Below are 19,208 nucleotides of genomic sequence, written 5' to 3' on the forward strand. Positions count from 1 at the left end.
TTAAATCATCTCCAGTATCTGCATTACAAGTTGAGACAGGAGAGATGCCTTTACGATTTAGGAGGGTCAAGATCATGTATTGGATAAATCTACAAGGGCATAACAGAGTACATCCCACAAAAGCCATCTTACAAGATTGTTCAGAACATAGTAGAGCTAATTATTACAGTTTTGGGTGGATAGGAGATACAAAAGCACAAAACACTAGCCTCAACCAGCTCCACGTAAGCCCTACTGTGGCAATAAAACCATCGGTAGATATAGGCCTATAACAAATGTTAATAGAAAATTCTAAAATAGTTCCACAGAGGATAATAGTTCAAAATTATATGGACCTTTATCAAGACAAAATATTCATATTTACAGATGGATCAAAGCAACCAGAGACAGGCCATACTGGGGCTGCTTTCTTCATTTCGCACTATGAAATAGCAGTTAAAAAAAGAGCAGCAGATCATTTATACACTGTGTACACAGTAGAGCTGTTAGCAATTTTATTGGCATTAAAGTGGTTGAAAGGAAATAAACAGAACCAAAATGTAATCTGACAGTTTATCTAGTATTCAGTCTGAGAAAACATCATGTAGGCAAGATATCATATACCAGATATTCAATTTGATAAAGGGTTGGATGTTTCCTTCCTTTGGGTTCCTGCACACGTAGGGGTGGAAGGAAATGAGATTGTAGATTTTCTGGCAAAAGAATCAGTAAAGCATGAAATAGTTGATATGCAAATACCGTTATGTAGAACAGAAATCAAAACCATTATTAAGGGACATACAAATAAAATATGGCAAGAATATGGGACATAACTGATACTGGACGACATCTGTAACATACAAAAACAGGTAGGCATAAGTAGTATTAGGCAGAGCAGAAATCCAAAGGAAGAAAAGATAATTACACATCTTAGAATATATCGTGCTGGTTTAAATTTTACATTACAAAGAATAGGAAAACACCCCACTGGTCTTTGCAACACACAAGAGACTGTAAAACATATTTTATTAGATTGTAAAAGGTACGAAGAAGAAAGAAGTTGGAAAACAAAACATGACATCTGCTAGGAAAAACAATATCTAGGAAAATACATAGTTTCCTAATGAATTATTTGGATAATACTGGGATTAGTTAAAGAATTTAATAGAAATATATAGTAAAAATATGTTATTTATTTATTTGTTTTGCCTTCCTTTTTGCCAAGCTACTGCTCACACTCCAGTCCAGTAGGTGGCGGTAAACGCACCTGTAAATTGCTTGGCCAACCACCAATAAAATTAAAAGAAGAAGAAGATTATTCTATTTCCGGTCTTCCCCTGCCATTCGAGGGCTGTGGCTTTACAAGTAAAATCGTACATCTGTTAGCTTCTTCAAATAGGTTCTTCAGTTGAAAGGGATGTTTCGTAGAAAGCTTACGGCCTTAGAGTATCACAACCCAACTGGATTTGACTGTAAAGGTAGGAATGTGTGTAAAGTTAACGACGTGTTGCCACCTCGTGCTCCTAATATTGATAACGTCTCACTAATTTAGGTTTGAATTGACTGTCTGAAATAGTCACTCTGTATCATAGGGCATTTAGTCGGTCTTATTGCATTAGTGTTGTATTCCTATGAACTGATGATGGAAATTATGGCTTAATCCATATGTGAAATGTATGATTAATATCGTATGTGCTCTTTACTTTACCCAGATGAAACTGAATTCAGAAATTTCATAGTTTGGCTGGAAGATCAAAAAATCAGACACTACAAAATTGAAGACCGAGGAAATCTCAGGAATATTCCCAGCTCAGACTGGCCTAATCATTTTGAAAAGGTGAGACAGATTTATCTTCATATGTATATGACTATTTGTATTCCTAAAGAAATGAATACCCTAAAGTTCATGTCCTTTGTTGTAATATATAAATACATATGTTTTTGCAGTACCTTCAAGATGTGAACTGTCCATTCAGCGCTCAGGAAAGACAGGAGACTGTTGACTGGCTGCTGGGTCTTGCTGTTCGTTTTGAGTACGGAGACAATGGTATGCTTATTATTTTTTGTATTATTAACCAGTGGTTATACTCTACTATAGTCTTTTAATAGCTCATACAACATTCAGAGAGTAGGCTGGCACATATACACTATACATTAGATCAAAAGTTCCAATAATGACATTTATAATGTTGCATTTATAATGATCTTTTGAACTCGCTATTCATCCAAAAATCCTGAAAAATATTAAACAACTGTTTTTATCATTGAAGAAATGTTTCTTGTTCACCAAATCAGCATATTAGACATTAAATGAAAATTCAACTTTGCCATCAAAGGAATCAAATATATTGTAAAATGTATTCAAATAGAAAACATTAATTTATTCACTAACTAAATGTTTTTGGAGTCTTGGCGAGCATAAGAACTTATGTCAAAAACATTCCAAAATTCTTACTAACCCTAAACTTTTGAACGGTAATGTATCAATAAGAAAATTAGGTGAACACTTACACACTACTCTTAAAAAACAAATTAACGCCAAGTGAACACAAAATGGCCAGTTATTGGGCACCTTATTAATCTGGTTGATGCATTGATCAGTAACTAATTATAACATGCCTGTTCTGCCCTTTTATTGCTGAGACTTTTCTTTGAAGGTGATCTATCAATAATGTTCAATCCCATATCACTAGATGGCAGTATTTGCAAAGTTTGCAGCATCATGTAACTCTTGCAGCTGTCCCACACATTTGATTGCACAGTAATGATTCCATTTATCCTCAGAAATGCTTTGTGCAAGATGTTCCTAGATTTCCTACCAAATAATTTTGACAGCTTGAGACCCCTTGTTAGCATTGCACTGACCTCTTATGCTATTTTTCCTCCCACAGTGGAGAAATATCGAAACTGCAAACCTGTAACAGAGGCCAGTGATGTTCAAAAGTCTGCAGACCCATTAATTAATCTGGACAGTGAGTATTCCCTCCCCCGACCATCTTTCCAGTCTCCAGTCCTGTTGTTATGAGACGGAGGAGGCTGATTAAAGAAACCAGCTTGAAGGCTAAAGTGGCTTTCCAAGCATGTCTGAACAAACTGATTACACACCCACCTCTCTTCACAACCCACAATGAGTGGGCTGAACTGAGCCAGTGACCCACAGCTGGAAGAACACTCCAGATGTCAACTGAATGATGACACACAGGGAGGACCGGGTTCACTGAACAGAAAATATTGGGCTCCGCTGTTGTTGTTTTTCTTTATTACAGTCTTGGTCTAAGTAGTTGGTTTCTATGGAATCATGTTTCCGCCACGAATTTAAAAAATGTAATGAGTAATAGCGACTTAATTTCACAATTCAGACTTTCAGTACTTGCAAATTAAAAAAAAAAAGTCAATTGCGAGAGATTCCTAGTTTACATCTAATAATTCTGAGCTTATATCTCACAATTCACTCTTTTTTTCAGATTCTGAGTTTGCATTTCACAATTCAGTTTTTTCCACCACGGAATAAAAATTAAATAAAATATTTGCAACTTTCTCACAATTCTGACTTTTTTCTTTCAGCTGTGAGTTTATATCTCTGCCCACAAATTGCAGTTTTCTCAGAACTATAAGAAACACTCAAAATTGTGAGAGATAAATTCAGAATTACAAGGAAAAGCGTCTGTAATTCTTTTTTAAGCTTTTTTTTTTTAAAATTTCATTGTGGAAACCGGCTTTCATAGGTTTTCTTTTTGTCATTAACAATTAAACCAGTTCATTGGTTGGTTCAACAATAGTTTCGCATTGGAAGTATTATTATTTTTTTCAAATTATGTGTTGGACTGAAATGAAGTGATTTCTTTCTTTAGGTAACAATCCAGATTTTAAGGCTGGTGTCTTGGCGCTTGCTAATCTACTCAAAATCCAGCGACATGACGACTATTTGGTAATGCTTAAAGTAAGTATGCTTCTGTGTGTGAATAGCATGAGAAATAAGTCTAAATCCAGTGCATTTAAACTAAAGTTGTTTTTTTTTTGGTCATCACAGGCCATTAGAATCCTGATACAGGAACGTCTGAGCCCTGATGCTATTGCAAAGGCCAGTCAAGCAAAAGAGGTAAGGTATTTAACAAACACAGTAAAAACAGCAATATTGTGAAATATTATTACATATTCAAATAACTATTTTATAATTTAATTTTATTTTAAAATGTAATTATTTCTGTGATGCAAAGTTGAATTTTCAGCATCATTACTCCAGTCTTCAGTGTCACATGATCTTTCAGAAACCTTTCAAATATGCTGATTTGGTGCTCAATTTAAAAAAATAAAACTTATTTGTTCCTTCATAGGGTTTACCAGTCGCCCTTGACAAGCATATTTTAGGATTTGATACTGGAGGTAGGTTTGCATTTTCCACATTTGCCTATTGTTTTTCCATGTTTCTTTAGGACTCAATTAGTGCATCATCATGTTGACATTCTGCATTCAAGTTCATATGTTGTAAAATTTTGAAGGGATTGTAAGCAGAAAGAATTTGTTTGACTATTCCAGACGCAACTCTGAACGAAGCAGCCAGGGTTCTTCGCTTGCTTCACATCGAGGAGCTCAGAGAGTTACAAACCAAGATCAACGAGGCCATCGTAGCAGTTCAGGCCATCATCGCCGACCCCAAGACAGATCACCGCCTTGGAAAGGTGGGCAGATAAAAACATCTGCCTGGACCTTGCTGCAGAGACCACAAGACATGCTCTGTGAAGTATGCTTGTTTTCATTAGCCACACCACAGGTATTTTGTTTAAATTCGAGACATTTTTGTGGGAATGCCAAACTGGACTCTTTTTTTTTTTTTTTTTTTTTTTTTTTATCATTCGTTTGCTTTGCCCTGTAATTAAAAGAAATGTGAAGATTTATTACAAAATGTAATTTCATTGTAGCCTTATGTGGAGGCACTTATGAAAAGTTACATGGGTTACCATAAAAAGTTGGACTATATGTTTTTTGTTGCATAATAAACATAATGCAACGCAGAAAAGTTTTATGGCTGGGTTTGTTTTACCCTGGAGCAAGAAATTCAACCTGTTCTGCTTTATACCTCCAACTGTGTATACTGTAAATTTAAGAAGAAAATCACTGCAGAGCCAAAAATATTTGAAAATCTGAAACAATGCGAGCAGACATATTAAAGTTGTCAATCACATTTTATTGTTATAAATATCACATCTTACAAAAGATAAAAAAGGATTAAAAAAATGACCACTTTTGGTGTTCCAAGCAATTTCACTTAAAAATGTTAACCTTTTTTCCCCAAAATACTGTTTTAGAGTATTTAAAAACATACAAATTACACAAGTAAACTCTGAGGGTATTTTTATTTAATTTGTTAGATTTTTTTACCAAAAAGTCACATACAAAAGTACAGTAGAAAGAAAAAATGAGGTATAAAACAAATTTACAAAACTATTTTGAGAAAATATTCACGCATTCATGTTTGTAAATTTGCACTTTGGCATTGACGGTGACATTCGTCGAGACTTGCGGGTTCTGTGATTAGCTCTCTTCTGAGTCCACGTCTCCATCGCCATTCCCACAGCACAAGCTCTCCAAACACTCGCCCAAAATAGCACCATGTAACGCTGGCTCTGTCATTAGCGTCTCCCTATAACACAATTGGTCGGAAATCCTTAGAAAGCCACGTTTGGGCAAACATGACAACATTTCATTTTCTACCAGGGAAATTGCCTGCTTTCATATGCTAGTCCAGCTATGCAAACAATTACTCTGATCTTGTTTGACTGTTTTCTGGTTTGTAAAGAACCGACATGCTTTGAAGTACCGGCATGACACCAGTGTTTCATCGCCTCTGTTAAAACTACAGTGATTTGGCAGCAGGTGCCTTGTACTTTTCTTTTAAGTGCCTGTAGCTGACAGCTCATGTCTGAAATGTTATTCTGTTATTTGTTTGAAAAGAGGTCACCCACGATTTTCTACATGGTAAACTTGATGTGCTTTCAGGTGTATCTGTACTACAACCTGAATTACGGAAATGTTGGGACGTTTTTTATTTTAATAAAATGAAAACTAAAAGACTTTCAAATCACGAGTCAATATTTTATTCACAAGAGAACATAACAGATGTTTAAACTGAGAAATTTTACACTTATCCACTAAATGAGCTCATTTCAAAAATGATGCCTGCTACAGGTCTCAAAAAAAGTTGGCACGGGGGCAACAAAGGGCTGAAAAAGCAAGAAATTTTGAAAAGATTCAGCTGGGAAAACATCTAGCAACTAATTAAGTTAATTGACATCAGGTCTGTAATATGATTAGCTATGAAAGTGATGTCTTAGAGAGGCAGAGTCTCTCAGAAGTAAAGATGGACAGAGGCTCTCCAATCTTTGAAAGAGTGCGTAAAAAGATTCCTCAACGTCAAATTGCAAAGGCTTTGCAAATCTCATCATCTACAGTGCATAACATCAAAAGATTCAGAAAAACTAGAGAAATCTCTGCGCGTAAGGGACAAGGCCGAAGACCTTTGTTGGATGCCTGCATCACTCATCGGCATGATTCTGTCATTGATACTAAATGGGCCCAGGAATACTTCCAGAAACCACTGTCGGTAAACACAATACGCCGTGCCATCTGCAGATGCCAACTAAAGCTCTATCATGCAAAAAGGAAGCGATATGTGAACATGGTCCAGAAGTGCCGTCGTGTCCTGTGGACCAAGGCTCATTTAAAATGGACTGTTTCAAAGTGGAAAAGTATTCTATGGTCAGATGAGTCCAAATTTGACATTCTTATTGGAAATCATGGATGCTGTGTCCTCTGGGCTAAAGAGGAGGGAGACCTTCCAGCGTGTTCGGCGTTCAGTTTAAAAGCCAGCATCTCTGATGGTATGGGGGTGCATAAGTGCATACGGTATGGGCAGCTTGCATGTTTTGCAAGGCACTATGAATGCTGAAAGGCGTCTTCAAACTGTTTTGAAAAGAAGAGGAGATGGTAAACATGCCCCCGTCCCAACTATTTTGAGACCTGTAGCAGGCATCAAATTTGAAATGAGCTAATTTTGTGCAGAAAATTGTAAAATTTCTCAGTTTAAACGTGTTATGTTCTCTGTGTTCTATTGTGAATAAAATATTGGCTCATGTGATTTGAAAGTATTTTAGTTTTAATTTTATTCAAATTTAAAAAACGTCCCAACATTTCCGGAATTCGGGTTGTAATACAGACACTGTTTCATGCAACTTTTTTTAAATCATGAAGGTTTATTAAACTAGGTTTACTATTTTTTTATTATTATTATCTATGTTAAAAACAGTTATACATTTCATTGAAAACCATGATAGATTTTTTCAGGATTCTTTGATGAATATAAAGTTCAAAAGAACAGCGTTTATTTGAAATAGAATTTGTTTATAACATTATAAATGTCTCTAGTGCTATATAGACTGCTAAAAGAATAGAAATAAAATAATTAATTTTTATATATATATATATATATATATATGTAAGACAGACTAAAAAGAGTAAAATACTTTACCAAAGTACCTTATAAACAGTGTGGAGGAGCAACTGTAATTCCATACAAATGAGACCTTTGATCAGGCAAGTGCTCATCTGTTGACTGGTTCTCTCGATTGAAAGCAATGACCCCATCCCTGAAACACCACAGAAGAAAATATAAAATATATTTTTTTTTAATATGGAGCAATTCAACGGATAAAGGCACAGTCATATTTAACATTAATTGGACCTCACAACAAATATAAATAATCTCCTGGGGCTCTGTTTTGAAAACATTTTAAAAAACACAAACTATTAATGTATAAATATACATTATCTACTCCACTTTTCTATTTCACTGCAAATCATGTCACTGATTTTGTATTCTTTGTACTGTGTATAAATGGATGTGAATGGAGCACAAGGTCTAGTGTGACAAAAAGTGAAGTGTAATACAGGAGCATTCATGAACAGAACGGTATCTGGTAGGTAGTTATGATTCTGGTGGTCATATGGTTTTGTACATGCATGTGCTATCCTGCTTTACCTCCTCCAGTCTGTGTAATAGTAGTGATTGGCGAAGGCGACCATGCTGAAGGGGTAATTCAGGTTACTGTGGACCACAAGTCTCCCTGTCCCATTAGGTGATATACACTCCAGGCGCTTGGTTCCTGTCCAACACACAAAAAAAGAGGTTATTAATTAACTTTTTCATTGCCGGTCTGTTTTGGTATCATCTGATTCAGATATATAATGTTGTAAATACACCAAATGTTTAAGCAAAAACTAGCCTACATCGTAAACGTGCCCCAAAAAACTGGTAGTTCATAGTCTGGGTTTAGAGCGAAGCACATACCTGCATCGGCCCAGCAGACCTGGCGTGTGTTGGAGTCGTAGGTCAGAGCATTGGGCAGTCCAATCCCATCCTGTACCAGGACTCTTCGGTTTCGTCCGTCCACAGAGGAGCTCTCGATTTTAGGAGCTTCTCTGTTCCAATCAGTCCAGTAGAGTGTTCTGTGAAAAAAATGGGATTTTATAATAATAATTATTAATATAATACTATTTAGAATGTCTTATTTTAAAATTTAAATAAATATTATAAAATGTATATAAATATAGTATTTTATAATTCTTTTAAATTTAATGTTATGTTCACGAAGACCGCATTTGATCAAAAATACAGTCAAAACAGTAATATTGTTTTCGATTAAAAAAAAAATTAAAACTATAATAAAAAAACGATTATATTTTAATACATTTTAAAATGTACTTTATTCCTATGTTGACACAGCTGAATTTTCAGCAACCATTACTCCAGTCTTCATTGTCGAATGTTTTTCACCAAATAAATCAGCCTTGATGAGCATAAAGTGCTTCTTTCAAAAACATTAAGAAAATAATTAAGTAATTATTTCAAACTTTTGACGAGCCATGCGGTGTGCATTTGATGCATTAGACTGAGATGTAAGGCTTTTTACATGGGTGGAGAGATGGCACAGAGTTTAATTTCATGCAAGTGTTAATTCATGTTTTCCTAAATCTAGAAACATACAAAACAGCTCTGCTCTATTTAGCACTGATTTAAGCAAGATGTTTTAAAGCAAGGCCTATGAGAAAAACTCAGTCCCTGAGGAAATGGTAAATATAACTAGCCTACACCACGGCTAAGCTGAATCACTCGCTGAACAAAAAAAAAAAAAAAAAAAGATTTCTAACCATAAATTGTGTTTCTTTTGTCTCTCCCTGAGGATTTAGAAGCACGAAATCACAATTTCAGGCTATTTGAGGTAAAAGATATTTACAAGACCAACTCGGTTGAGCAGGAAATCAGCTGACAGTGCAGTTTTGCACAACTGTTTGTATCATTAAATACTTGTTTCGTAGAATTCTTGACTAATGGATCAGACTTCAACCCAGATGGCTTCATGCATGCACACATTTATGCGTTACGGGAAAAAAAACCTAGCACGTAGCACAAATCGCAGCACAGACAAACACACATTAGCAGCTATTCTCATGGCCCATGAGGTTCGTGTTATATCTCCTGTCCTCCACCCTAGTTCAGTTGCTCCAGATGTTGCAGATGCCTGTGTTTGTGGAGTTGCTGGCCCACACGTTGACTGCCCTCCCCGGAGACCCGAAAGCCAGGCCAGACACTGAAGCAACACCGGCATCTGGGCCAATTTGTAGCCTTGCCCTTTTATTTTCTCTGCCTCCCATACACATCCTAACCTCCTCGCTCCCTCGCTTCTCAGCGTGTCTTGCACTGTTCTTTCGCTTCCCCTCAATCACACTCTTCACAATGATAACAGATTTTAGGTTTTGAAGCGTTCATGTAAATGAAGCATGGGAATTGTGATGGAGGGGGAAATGAGGGTTCATTAAAGCTGCCAATTACAGGATCAATTAAGCAAAGATGCCCCTTTTAATGGTCTTAATTGTGGTTCTAATGGTGAGTGAGATCCAGTATGCTCAAAATAAAAATAATCAAAATGTGTAAAAGATACAAAAATGGTATAGTATTATTATAATTAATTAATTAATTATTATTATAAAAAATAATATTTAAAAGAACATTGTCTGATGAATTGGTGGCATCTATTTGAGAAACTAAGATGCATTAGGCTTAAGCATGGAACATTACTTCAGACCTTGCAATGAATATTGGCTTCTATTTATAAAATAAATAAATAAAATAGAACCATACAGTATATAAACATCACAGATTGACCTCTTGGCAAAATACATAAAATTAGACCAGCTTGGGGTGTGTATACAGTATACACACACACACACACACACACACACACGCATAATATATAAATACATTTTTAATATTAGCTATATTTATTATTAAATTATGTTTATATTTTATATTTACAGGTTTTAATATTCACTATGTATTATTTTATAGTTGTATACATATTCGTATGTATGTATTATTATTGTTATTATTATAAATAAATATTATAAAATATAAAAATAATATATGAGATTCTGAACTGACTTTCTATATAGCAGTTTTTATTCTATACATTTTGCCAAGAGGTCAACATATTAAAATATTTTTGCTTATAAAATATTATAATAATTATATATTATTTAATACAGTTTGTGTGTGTGTGTGTATATATATATATATATATATATATATATATATATATATATATATATATAATTCATATAAATGTGTTAATATTTTTGTCTTATGATCATGAAGACTGTATTTGATCAAAAGCAGTAAAAACTATTTTGTTAAATATTACAACAATAAAAAACACTATTATAGTTTAATACATTTAAAATTTAAATTATTCAGTATGTATTGTTTTAAAATATAAATAAATATGATAAAATATACAAAAATAATATACAAGAGAGAATATGATTCTGATTTTACATTAGCAGTTTTTATTCTATACATTTTGCCAAAAGATCAATTTAAAACTTTTTTTATTTCAGGTACTGGTTTTGGTACTGAGATGGGTGGCAAGATGGTTCACAGTTTGATATCTTTCAGCAATCTGAAGCACATACCCTGTAGGGGAGTCTACGATGATGGCTCTGGGATTTACTAAGTCTGTGTCAAACAGAACACGCCGGTCACTTCCATCAAGGTTCGCCGTTTCGATTTTATCTGATGTGCTGTCCACCCAAAACAATCTCCTACGGGCGACATCTATAGCAAGACCTTCTGGACTCGTCAGGGCTGAAAAAGGTAATATTATATTATATTATATTATTATATTATATTATATTAATTTGTAAAATAAACATACCTGTATTGATAACAATCTCAGGTTCTGATCCTGGCCCCAGACTGGCTCTATTGATTGTCCGTCCAGCCAGATCTGTCCAATAAACTTTCCTTTCTCTGCAGTCATAATCAATGCCGACCACTATAGAGCCCTGAAAGTGTAAACAGGAGAGAATTAGCATACTTTTGTCAAAGCCGCAGACTTCAGTATTTCAATCAATAGTGTGCAGTACTCACATGTAAAGCAAGCAGCACTGAAGATCTCTGCTTTTCCATCTGTGTGCCATTGAGAGGCAAAACTCCAATCTGCTGGCCCTGGGCATAAAGCAGGGATGTACCTGATGGAGGCGGGGTCACATCTGGGCGTGGCAGAGGGTGAAAGGTGGGAGGGGCCACAGTAGATATACCTAAAAGGTAGCAGATCATTTTAGCATGGAAAAACAAATCATTTTGTTGGCCTTTATTCTGAATGTAAACTTGAAAATTTAAATAGAATAAAATACAATGTCCAAGCATTGAACCATTTAACCAGTGTTTTTTTCATGAGGAAACTGTGGTTCTCACAGCTAGCGACACTCACAGGCAGGTTTCACAGCATCGTGGGAGCGAGTTCCTGGTACTTCCCGCCCGGTTTGGTCCACACACCAGCAGTAGCTGCTGTCTCCGTAGCACTGAACTGGGTTGAACTCCCCAGCAGAGTCACACTGAGGTAGATAATGGTGGGAATCTGGCTGGCCTCCATATTGCTGCAACAGACTGGCTCTCCAGCGCTCACAGACGGTCTCTGGATGCTGGACTGGAAGCACTGGGTGTCAGAGGGGAAACCAGGAACATATTACTGCACAAGATGGGGATATTTATCCATAACCAATAAGAGATTAAACTGCTAATGACTAATCCAGCATGAAAAAAAGTATTTGAAAGATATTTTAACATTTTAAACTACTGAATTGATTTTATGATGATGAATAAATCTATTTTTAAATAATTTAAAATAACTAAAATATTTTTATAATAAAATTTTAATGATTGTTGTTAATGTTGATTATATTATTAAGAAATATATTAAATAATAATAATAATCTAAACTTGAAACTCTAAAATCCACTAAGAACTACATACTTGTGTAATTTCTATATGTTTTCTGATTCATATAATCTAATTAAATAATCTAATGAGAGTTCCAAAGCATTTTTCCTTCTTTGTCAGTCTCATTTTTGGCTACAAAACAGTGAGATGAAATAGGAGGCATTTCTAACTATGGTGTGAAGAGGACACATTCATTGGACTAAACCTGCTCTGTAATTTGGATGAACACAGGGCAGACAGGACTTTGTGAGCTCTGCTACAAATTAGAGTGATTACTTACAGATGATGTGAAACTACTTAGCAAATTAGGAAGCCTATAATTGACAAACAACAGCATGGTGCCCATTTCAAACACTTGTTGCCCAATGTGAAAGCTGGTGCTACAATGGTATTGTGCAATAGTATTCTGGTCTGTATATATGGCTGTAAGTTAAGTCTATGGGATGTTATTAGCTTTTTTTATCATTCACCAATACCACTTTGTAAGTTTGATTGCTTAGAGTGGCAGCCCCATCCACAGTGAGATCCTATTAGACCAAAATTCCACTCCACATGGATATATTAGTTTAGCTGTATTGTTTTAAGCATTGCTCTCTTACCAGGCTCGTCACAGTTTATTGTTGGGGCTCCGGGTGGAGTTCTGGTTCCCGCTCTCTCCTGTCCTCTACTGTCCACACACCAGCAGTGACCTGTGGACCCGTGGCACTGCTGCGGCCTGTACTGACCCTCCTCATCACACTGAGGGATGAAGGCTCCTATCAGAGGAGCATCACCATCTCTGCTACGAACACTGTCTCTGTGCTGCTCACACTGGGTCTTGGGACGCACTGGACGCACTTGGGATAGAAAAGAGGTTTATTATTCTTCCATCACACCCCTCAGTAGAAAAATCTCAGCCAGAGTTTTTGATCAAATTAATGTTTCTGGTGGTTCTCATGACATTCAACCTCCCCTAACTAAAATAAAACCAAATATTAAATGAAAAATGTAAACGTAAAACTCTTTAAAATTATAATAAATTTAACTTAATAGATATATTTAAAAAAGTTATAAAAATGACAAATACACATGAAAATCACTAAAACTTGCGCTAAAATAAAGACAAAATTTAAATTGAAAATACAAAAATAAAAGCGATGTCAAAACGTTAATAAATACTAAAAAAGTATATAAATTGTGTTAAAATAACAGCATCTGAAATTTGCAAAGCATCTAGAGTTTGGAGAGTCCAAAAAAAAGAGCAACTGCTACGGCTCTATAACAGATCCCATGACAATTAATTAAAAAAAGAAAGAAAAATTATATATAATAGGACAGATGACCTATTAAGAGAGGCCTATTTCTTACCAGGCTCGTCACAGTTTATTATTGGGGCTCGGGTGGAGTTCTGGTTCCGCTCTCTCCTGTCCTCTACTGTCCACACACCAGCAGTGACCTGTGGACCCGTGGCACTGCTGCGGCCTGTACTGACCCTCCTCATCACACTGAGGGATGAAGGCTCCTATCAGAGGAGCGTCACCATCTCTGCTACGAACACTGTCTCTGTGCTGCTCACACTGGGTCTTGGGACGCACTGGACGCACTTGGGATAGAAAAGAGGTTTATTATTCTCTCATCACACCCCTCAGTAGAAAAATCTCAGCCAGAGTTTTTGATCAAATTAATGTTTCTGGTGGTTCTCATGACATTCAACCTCCCTAACTAAAATAAAACCAAATATTAAATGAAAATGTAAACGTAAAACTCTTTAAAATTATAATAAATTTAACTTAATAGATATATTTAAAAAGTTATAAAATGACAAATACACATGAAAATCACTAAAACTTGCTAAAATAAAGACAAAATTTAAATTGAAAATACAAAAATAAAAGCGATGTCAAAACGTTAATAAATACTAAAAAGTATATAAATTGTGTTAAAATAACAGCATCTGAAATTTGCAAAGCATCTAGAGTTTGAGAGTCCAAAAAAGAGCAACTGCTACGGCTCTATAACAGATCCCATGACAATTAATTAAAAAGAAAGAAAAATTATATATAATAGGACAGATGACCTATTAAGAGAGGCCTATTTCTTACCAGGCTCGTCACAGTTTATTATTGGGGCTCGGGTGGAGTTCTGGTTCCCGCTCTCCTGTCCTCTACTGTCCACACACCAGCAGTGACCTGTGGACCCGTGGCACTGCTGCGGCCTGTACTGACCCTCCTCATCACACTGAGGGATGAAGGCTCCTATCAGAGGAGTGTCACCATCTCTGCTACGAACACTGTCTCTGTGCTGCTCACACTGGGTCTTGGGACGCACTGGACGCACTTGGGATAGAAAAGAGGTTTGTTATTCTCTCATCACACCCCTCAGTAGAAAAATCTCAGCCAGAGTTTTTGATAAAATTAATCTTTCTAGTGGTTCTCATGACATTCAACCTCCCTAACTAAAATAGAACCAAATATTAAATGAAAATGTAAACTTAAAACACTTTCAAATTAAAATAAATTTAACTTAATAGATATATTTAAAAAGTTATAAAATGACAAATACACATGAAAATCACTAAAACTTGCGCTAAAATAAAGACAAAATTTAAATTGAAAATACAAAAATAAAAGCGATGTCAAAACGTTAATAAATACTAAAAAGTATATAAATTGTGTTAAAATAACAGCATCTGAAATTTGCAAAGCATCTAGAGTTTGGAGAGTCCAAAAAAGAGCAACTGCTACGGCTCTATAACAGATCCCATGACAATTAATTAAAAAAAGAAAGAAAAATTATATATAATAGGACAGATGACCTATTAAGAGAGGCCTATTTCTTACCAGGCTCGTCACAGTTTATTATTGGGGCTCCGGGTGGAGTTCTGGTTCCCGCTCTCTCCTGTCCTCTACTGTCCACACACCAGCAGTGACCTGTGGACCCGTGGCACTGCTGCGGCCTGTACTGACCCTCCTCATCACACTGAGGGATGAAGGCTCCTATCAGAGGAGCGTCACCATCTCTGCTACGAACACTGTCTCTGTGCTGCTCACACTGGGTCTTGGGACGCACTGGACGCACTTGGGATAGAAAAGAGGTTTATTATTCTCTCATCACACCCCTCAGTAGAAAAATCTCAGCCAGAGTTTTTGATCAAATTAATGTTTCTGGTGGTTCTCATGACATTCAACCTCCCCTAACTAAAATAAAACCAAATATTAAATGAAAAATGTAAACGTAAAACTCTTTAAAATTATAATAAATTTAACTTAATAGATATATTTAAAAAAGTTATAAAAATGACAAATACACATGAAAATCACTAAAACTTGCGCTAAAATAAAGACAAAATTTAAATTGAAAATACAAAAATAAAAGCGATGTCAAAACGTTAATAAATACTAAAAAAGTATATAAATTGTGTTAAAATAACAGCATCTGAAATTTGCAAAGCATCTAGAGTTTGGAGAGTCCAAAAAAGAGAGCAACTGCTACGGCTCTATAACAGATCCCATGACAATTAATTAAAAAAAGAAAGAAAAATTATATATAATAGGACAGATGACCTATTAAGAGAGGCCTATTTATTACCAGGCTCGTCACAGTTTATTGTTGGGGCTCCGGGTGGAGTTCTGGTTCCCGCTCTCTCCTGTCCTCTACTGTCCACACACCAGCAGTGACCTGTGGACCCGTGGCACTGCTGCGGCCTGTACTGACCCTCCTCATCACACTGAGGGATGAAGGCTCCTATCAGAGGAGTGTCACCATCTCTGCTACGAACACTGTCTCTGTGCTGCTCACACTGGGTCTTGGGACGCACTGGACGCACTTGGGATAGAAAAGAGGTTTGTTATTCTCTCATCACACCCCTCAGTAGAAAAATCTCAGCCATAAAGTTACTTCAATAAAGTTTGATAGAGTTTTTGATAAAATTAATCTTTCTAGTGGTTCTCATGACATTCAACCCCCCTAACTAAAATAGAACCAAATATTAAATGAAAAATGTAAACTTAAAACACTTTAAAATTAAAATCAGAAATGTTGCCTTGGCCACTAACAGAAAGTAAATTAAGGCAAGGCAAAGCAAGGCAAGTTTATTTATAAAGCACATTTCATACACAGTGGTAATTCAAAGTGCTTTACATAAAAGGAAGTAAAATAGTCATTAAAAATAATAATAATCACAACAATAAAAACAAAGTGATTTAAAAATTGATTTAAAAAGAATTTAAAACATTTAAGAATAGAAAATGATTATACATAGTGCAATCAGTTCAGACGTAGCACAGTGCTCATTCAACAAATGCACAGCTAAACAGATGAGTTTTGAGTCTGGATTTAAATGTGGCTGATGTTTTAGCACATCTGATCTCTTCTGGAAGCTGGTTCCAACTGCGGACGGCATAATAGCTAAAAGCGGACTCCCCTTGTTTTGTGTGAACCCTTGATATTTCTAACTGACTCGATCCTTATGATCTGAGTGGTTGGTTAGGTTTATATTCAGTGAGCATATCTCCAATGTATTTAGGTCCTAGGCCATTGAGAGATTTATAAACGAGTAAAAGTACTTTAAAATCAATCCTAAATGTAACTGGAAGCCAGTGTAAGGACCTGAGTGAGGACTGGTGTGATATGTTCAAATTTTCTGGTTCTAGTCAGAATCCTGGCAGCAGCGTTCTGGATGAGCTGCAGCTGTCTAATGGTCTTCTTTGGAAGGCCGGTGAGGAGACCATTACAATAATCCACCCTGCTGGTGATAAAGGCATGAACAAGTTTCTCCAAGTCTTGACTGGAAACAAAACATCTAATTCTTGCAATGTTTTTGAGATGATAATATGCTGATTTAGTTACTGCTTTGACATGACTACTAAAACTAAGGTCTGTCTCCAGAAACACCCCAAGATTTTTGACTTGATTTTTAGTTGTTTGACCCCTAGAGTCAAGGTATGCATTCACCTTGAGAACTTCATCTTTGTTTCCAAATGCAATGACTTCAGTTTTCTCCTTGTTTAACTGAAGAATGTTCTGGCACATCCAACAGTTTATTTCATCAATGCATTGGCAGAGGGAGTCAATGGGGCTATAGTCATTTGGAGATAAGGCTAGGTAAATCTGGGTACCATCAGCATAGCTGTGATAGGCAATTTGGTTCTTTCTCATTATTTGACTTAGTGGCAGCATATACAGGCTAAACAAGAGTGGTGCAAGAATTGAGCCTTGTGGGACTCCGCATGTCATGGACGTCCACTTAGACTAGGGATGCATCGATCCGATACTCAGGATCGGTATCGGCTCCGATACGGTCATTTTCTGCAGATCGGGTATCGGTCAGAAGAGACCGATCCAAATCCGATATTGTGCGTATACTATTCTGTGTCATTGTTGAGCCCCACGAAAAGCACAAAAACATTATAAAGCACCATAAAATTTTCGTGCACTATATTTCAAGTGTTCTGAAGCTGTTCCATAGTTTAATCTGAGGTGCAGATGTATATTTAAGTCGTTAAATTCAAGTTCAGGTAAACTCTTCTCTCCGCTGCATCTGTCTGTCATCCTCCATTCAGCATCAAACTGCGTGTCACGTTCGGTTACTGCAGTCAAACTCTCTTCAAGAGGACACAGTAACTGAGGTTTAAAACTGTTAAAAGAAAAGGCTTAATAAACTAACGCACAGATTTAATACACTACGCATCAATATCTTTTCCCTACGGAGCCCGGGAAGTCACCTGTAGGAGAAAAAAAAACAATCCGTGCCGACGGTTTTGCGATCCGTTCCCTCAGTTTACAAACCGTACTCACAAATTCTTAAACTGTTCCCTCGGTTTAACAAATCGTGCCCACGGATTAATAAACCGTACCCACGAATTTCCAATCCGTGCGCTCAGATTTTGTAAACCGTACCCTCGGTTTTGAATCCGTACCCACAGATTCATAATCCACGCGCACGCCGCAATCCGTTCCACGGGTTTGTAAACTGTACTCACGGATTCATGCAGCAAGCTCCTAGGTAGCCTACGTGTTAACGAATCATACTGTATATTGTTTTATTGCTTATTATTATGTGGAATAGGCCTACAGCAAATTGTAACGGACACGAGTTGGAATACAACGATTTAATAAGAAAGATGTGCGTCAAAATCTTGTTTAATTTGTGATCATCTTAGACTTGATTATTATTGTATAATAAACCTGGCATTGTGACTGACTTTGGAGTTATTTGTTACTCTTTTGTAAGTCGTTTTGAATAAAAGCTTCTTCTAAATGCATGTAACCTAAATATATATAACAACAACAACAATAATAATAATAAAATAATAGTTATTATTATTATTTTAATTTATAGGCTAAATAAATGAGTGCACTTAAAACAGTAAAATGTTTGTCATACAATAATTCATGAATGCTTTATTTTTAATAACATTTTACAGTTTTGGAAATGTGTTTGTGTACTATTCATTCTTAACATGAAGACTTATTTTGATGATTTTATTATACTAAGCTTTTCCCCCCAGAGTTAGATACTGTTAATGTGGATGTGCCAGAACTTTCTTCAGTTAAACAAGGAGAAAACTGAAGTCATCGCATTTGGAAACAAAGATGAAGTTCTCAAGGTGAATGCATACCTTGACTCTAGGGGTCAAACAACTAAAAACCAAGTAAACAATCTTGGGGTGTTTCTGGAGACAGACCTTAGTTTTAGTAGTCATGTCAAAGCAGTAACTAAATCAGCATATTATCATCTCAAAAACATTGCAAGAATTAGATGTTTTGTTTCCAGTCAAGACTTGGAGAAACTTGTTCATGCCTTTATCACCAGCAGGGTGGATTATTGTAATGGTCTCCTCACCGGCCTTCCGAAGAAGACCATTAGACAGCTGCAGCTCATCCAGAACGCTGCTGCCAGGATTCTGACTAGAAC

General features: G+C 36.1%; 2 protein-coding genes across 2 annotated transcripts in view; one reads left to right on the top strand and one right to left on the bottom strand.

Moving 5' to 3' along the window:
* Window positions 1–1,283: 1,283 nt before the first annotated feature.
* Window positions 1,284–5,623, top strand: rtraf (RNA transcription, translation and transport factor). Its single transcript, XM_058748822.1, has 8 exons — window positions 1,284–1,457; window positions 1,692–1,816; window positions 1,927–2,026; window positions 2,871–2,951; window positions 3,831–3,919; window positions 4,010–4,078; window positions 4,314–4,362; window positions 4,516–5,623. Exons 1-8 carry the CDS (start codon window positions 1,397–1,399, stop codon window positions 4,668–4,670), a joined length of 729 nt encoding a protein of 242 aa, XP_058604805.1. The 5' UTR covers window positions 1,284–1,396; the 3' UTR covers window positions 4,671–5,623.
* Window positions 5,144–19,208, bottom strand: part of nid2a (nidogen 2a (osteonidogen)) — a 42,963-nt gene continuing 28,898 nt past the window's right edge. The window contains 15 exon segments of the mRNA XM_058748821.1: window positions 5,144–5,620; window positions 7,513–7,622; window positions 8,015–8,138; window positions 8,324–8,481; window positions 11,005–11,176; window positions 11,247–11,376; window positions 11,462–11,631; window positions 11,805–12,029; window positions 12,913–13,149; window positions 13,661–13,690; window positions 13,693–13,710; window positions 13,713–13,895; window positions 14,395–14,628; window positions 15,133–15,369; window positions 15,881–16,117. Of these exon segments, the coding sequence (XP_058604804.1) occupies window positions 7,514–7,622; window positions 8,015–8,138; window positions 8,324–8,481; window positions 11,005–11,176; window positions 11,247–11,376; window positions 11,462–11,631; window positions 11,805–12,029; window positions 12,913–13,149; window positions 13,661–13,690; window positions 13,693–13,710; window positions 13,713–13,895; window positions 14,395–14,628; window positions 15,133–15,369; window positions 15,881–16,117 (2,264 nt within the window). The 3' untranslated portion in view covers window positions 5,144–5,620; window position 7,513.

Source organism: Onychostoma macrolepis, chromosome 17, assembly GCF_012432095.1.
Source record: "Onychostoma macrolepis isolate SWU-2019 chromosome 17, ASM1243209v1, whole genome shotgun sequence".
Taxonomy (NCBI): Eukaryota; Metazoa; Chordata; class Actinopteri; order Cypriniformes; family Cyprinidae; genus Onychostoma; species Onychostoma macrolepis.

Bases quoted from the DNA above. Each gene is read 5' to 3' on its own strand.
- rtraf (XM_058748822.1), top strand. From the start codon at position 1,397: ATGTTTCGTAGAAAGCTTACGGCCTTAGAGTATCACAACCCAACTGGA. The intron at 1,817-1,926 runs GTGAGACAGATT...ATGTTTTTGCAG, and splicing joins GGCCTAATCATTTTGAAAAG to TACCTTCAAGATGTGAACTG. The intron at 3,920-4,009 runs GTAAGTATGCTT...TGGTCATCACAG, and splicing joins ACTATTTGGTAATGCTTAAA to GCCATTAGAATCCTGATACA.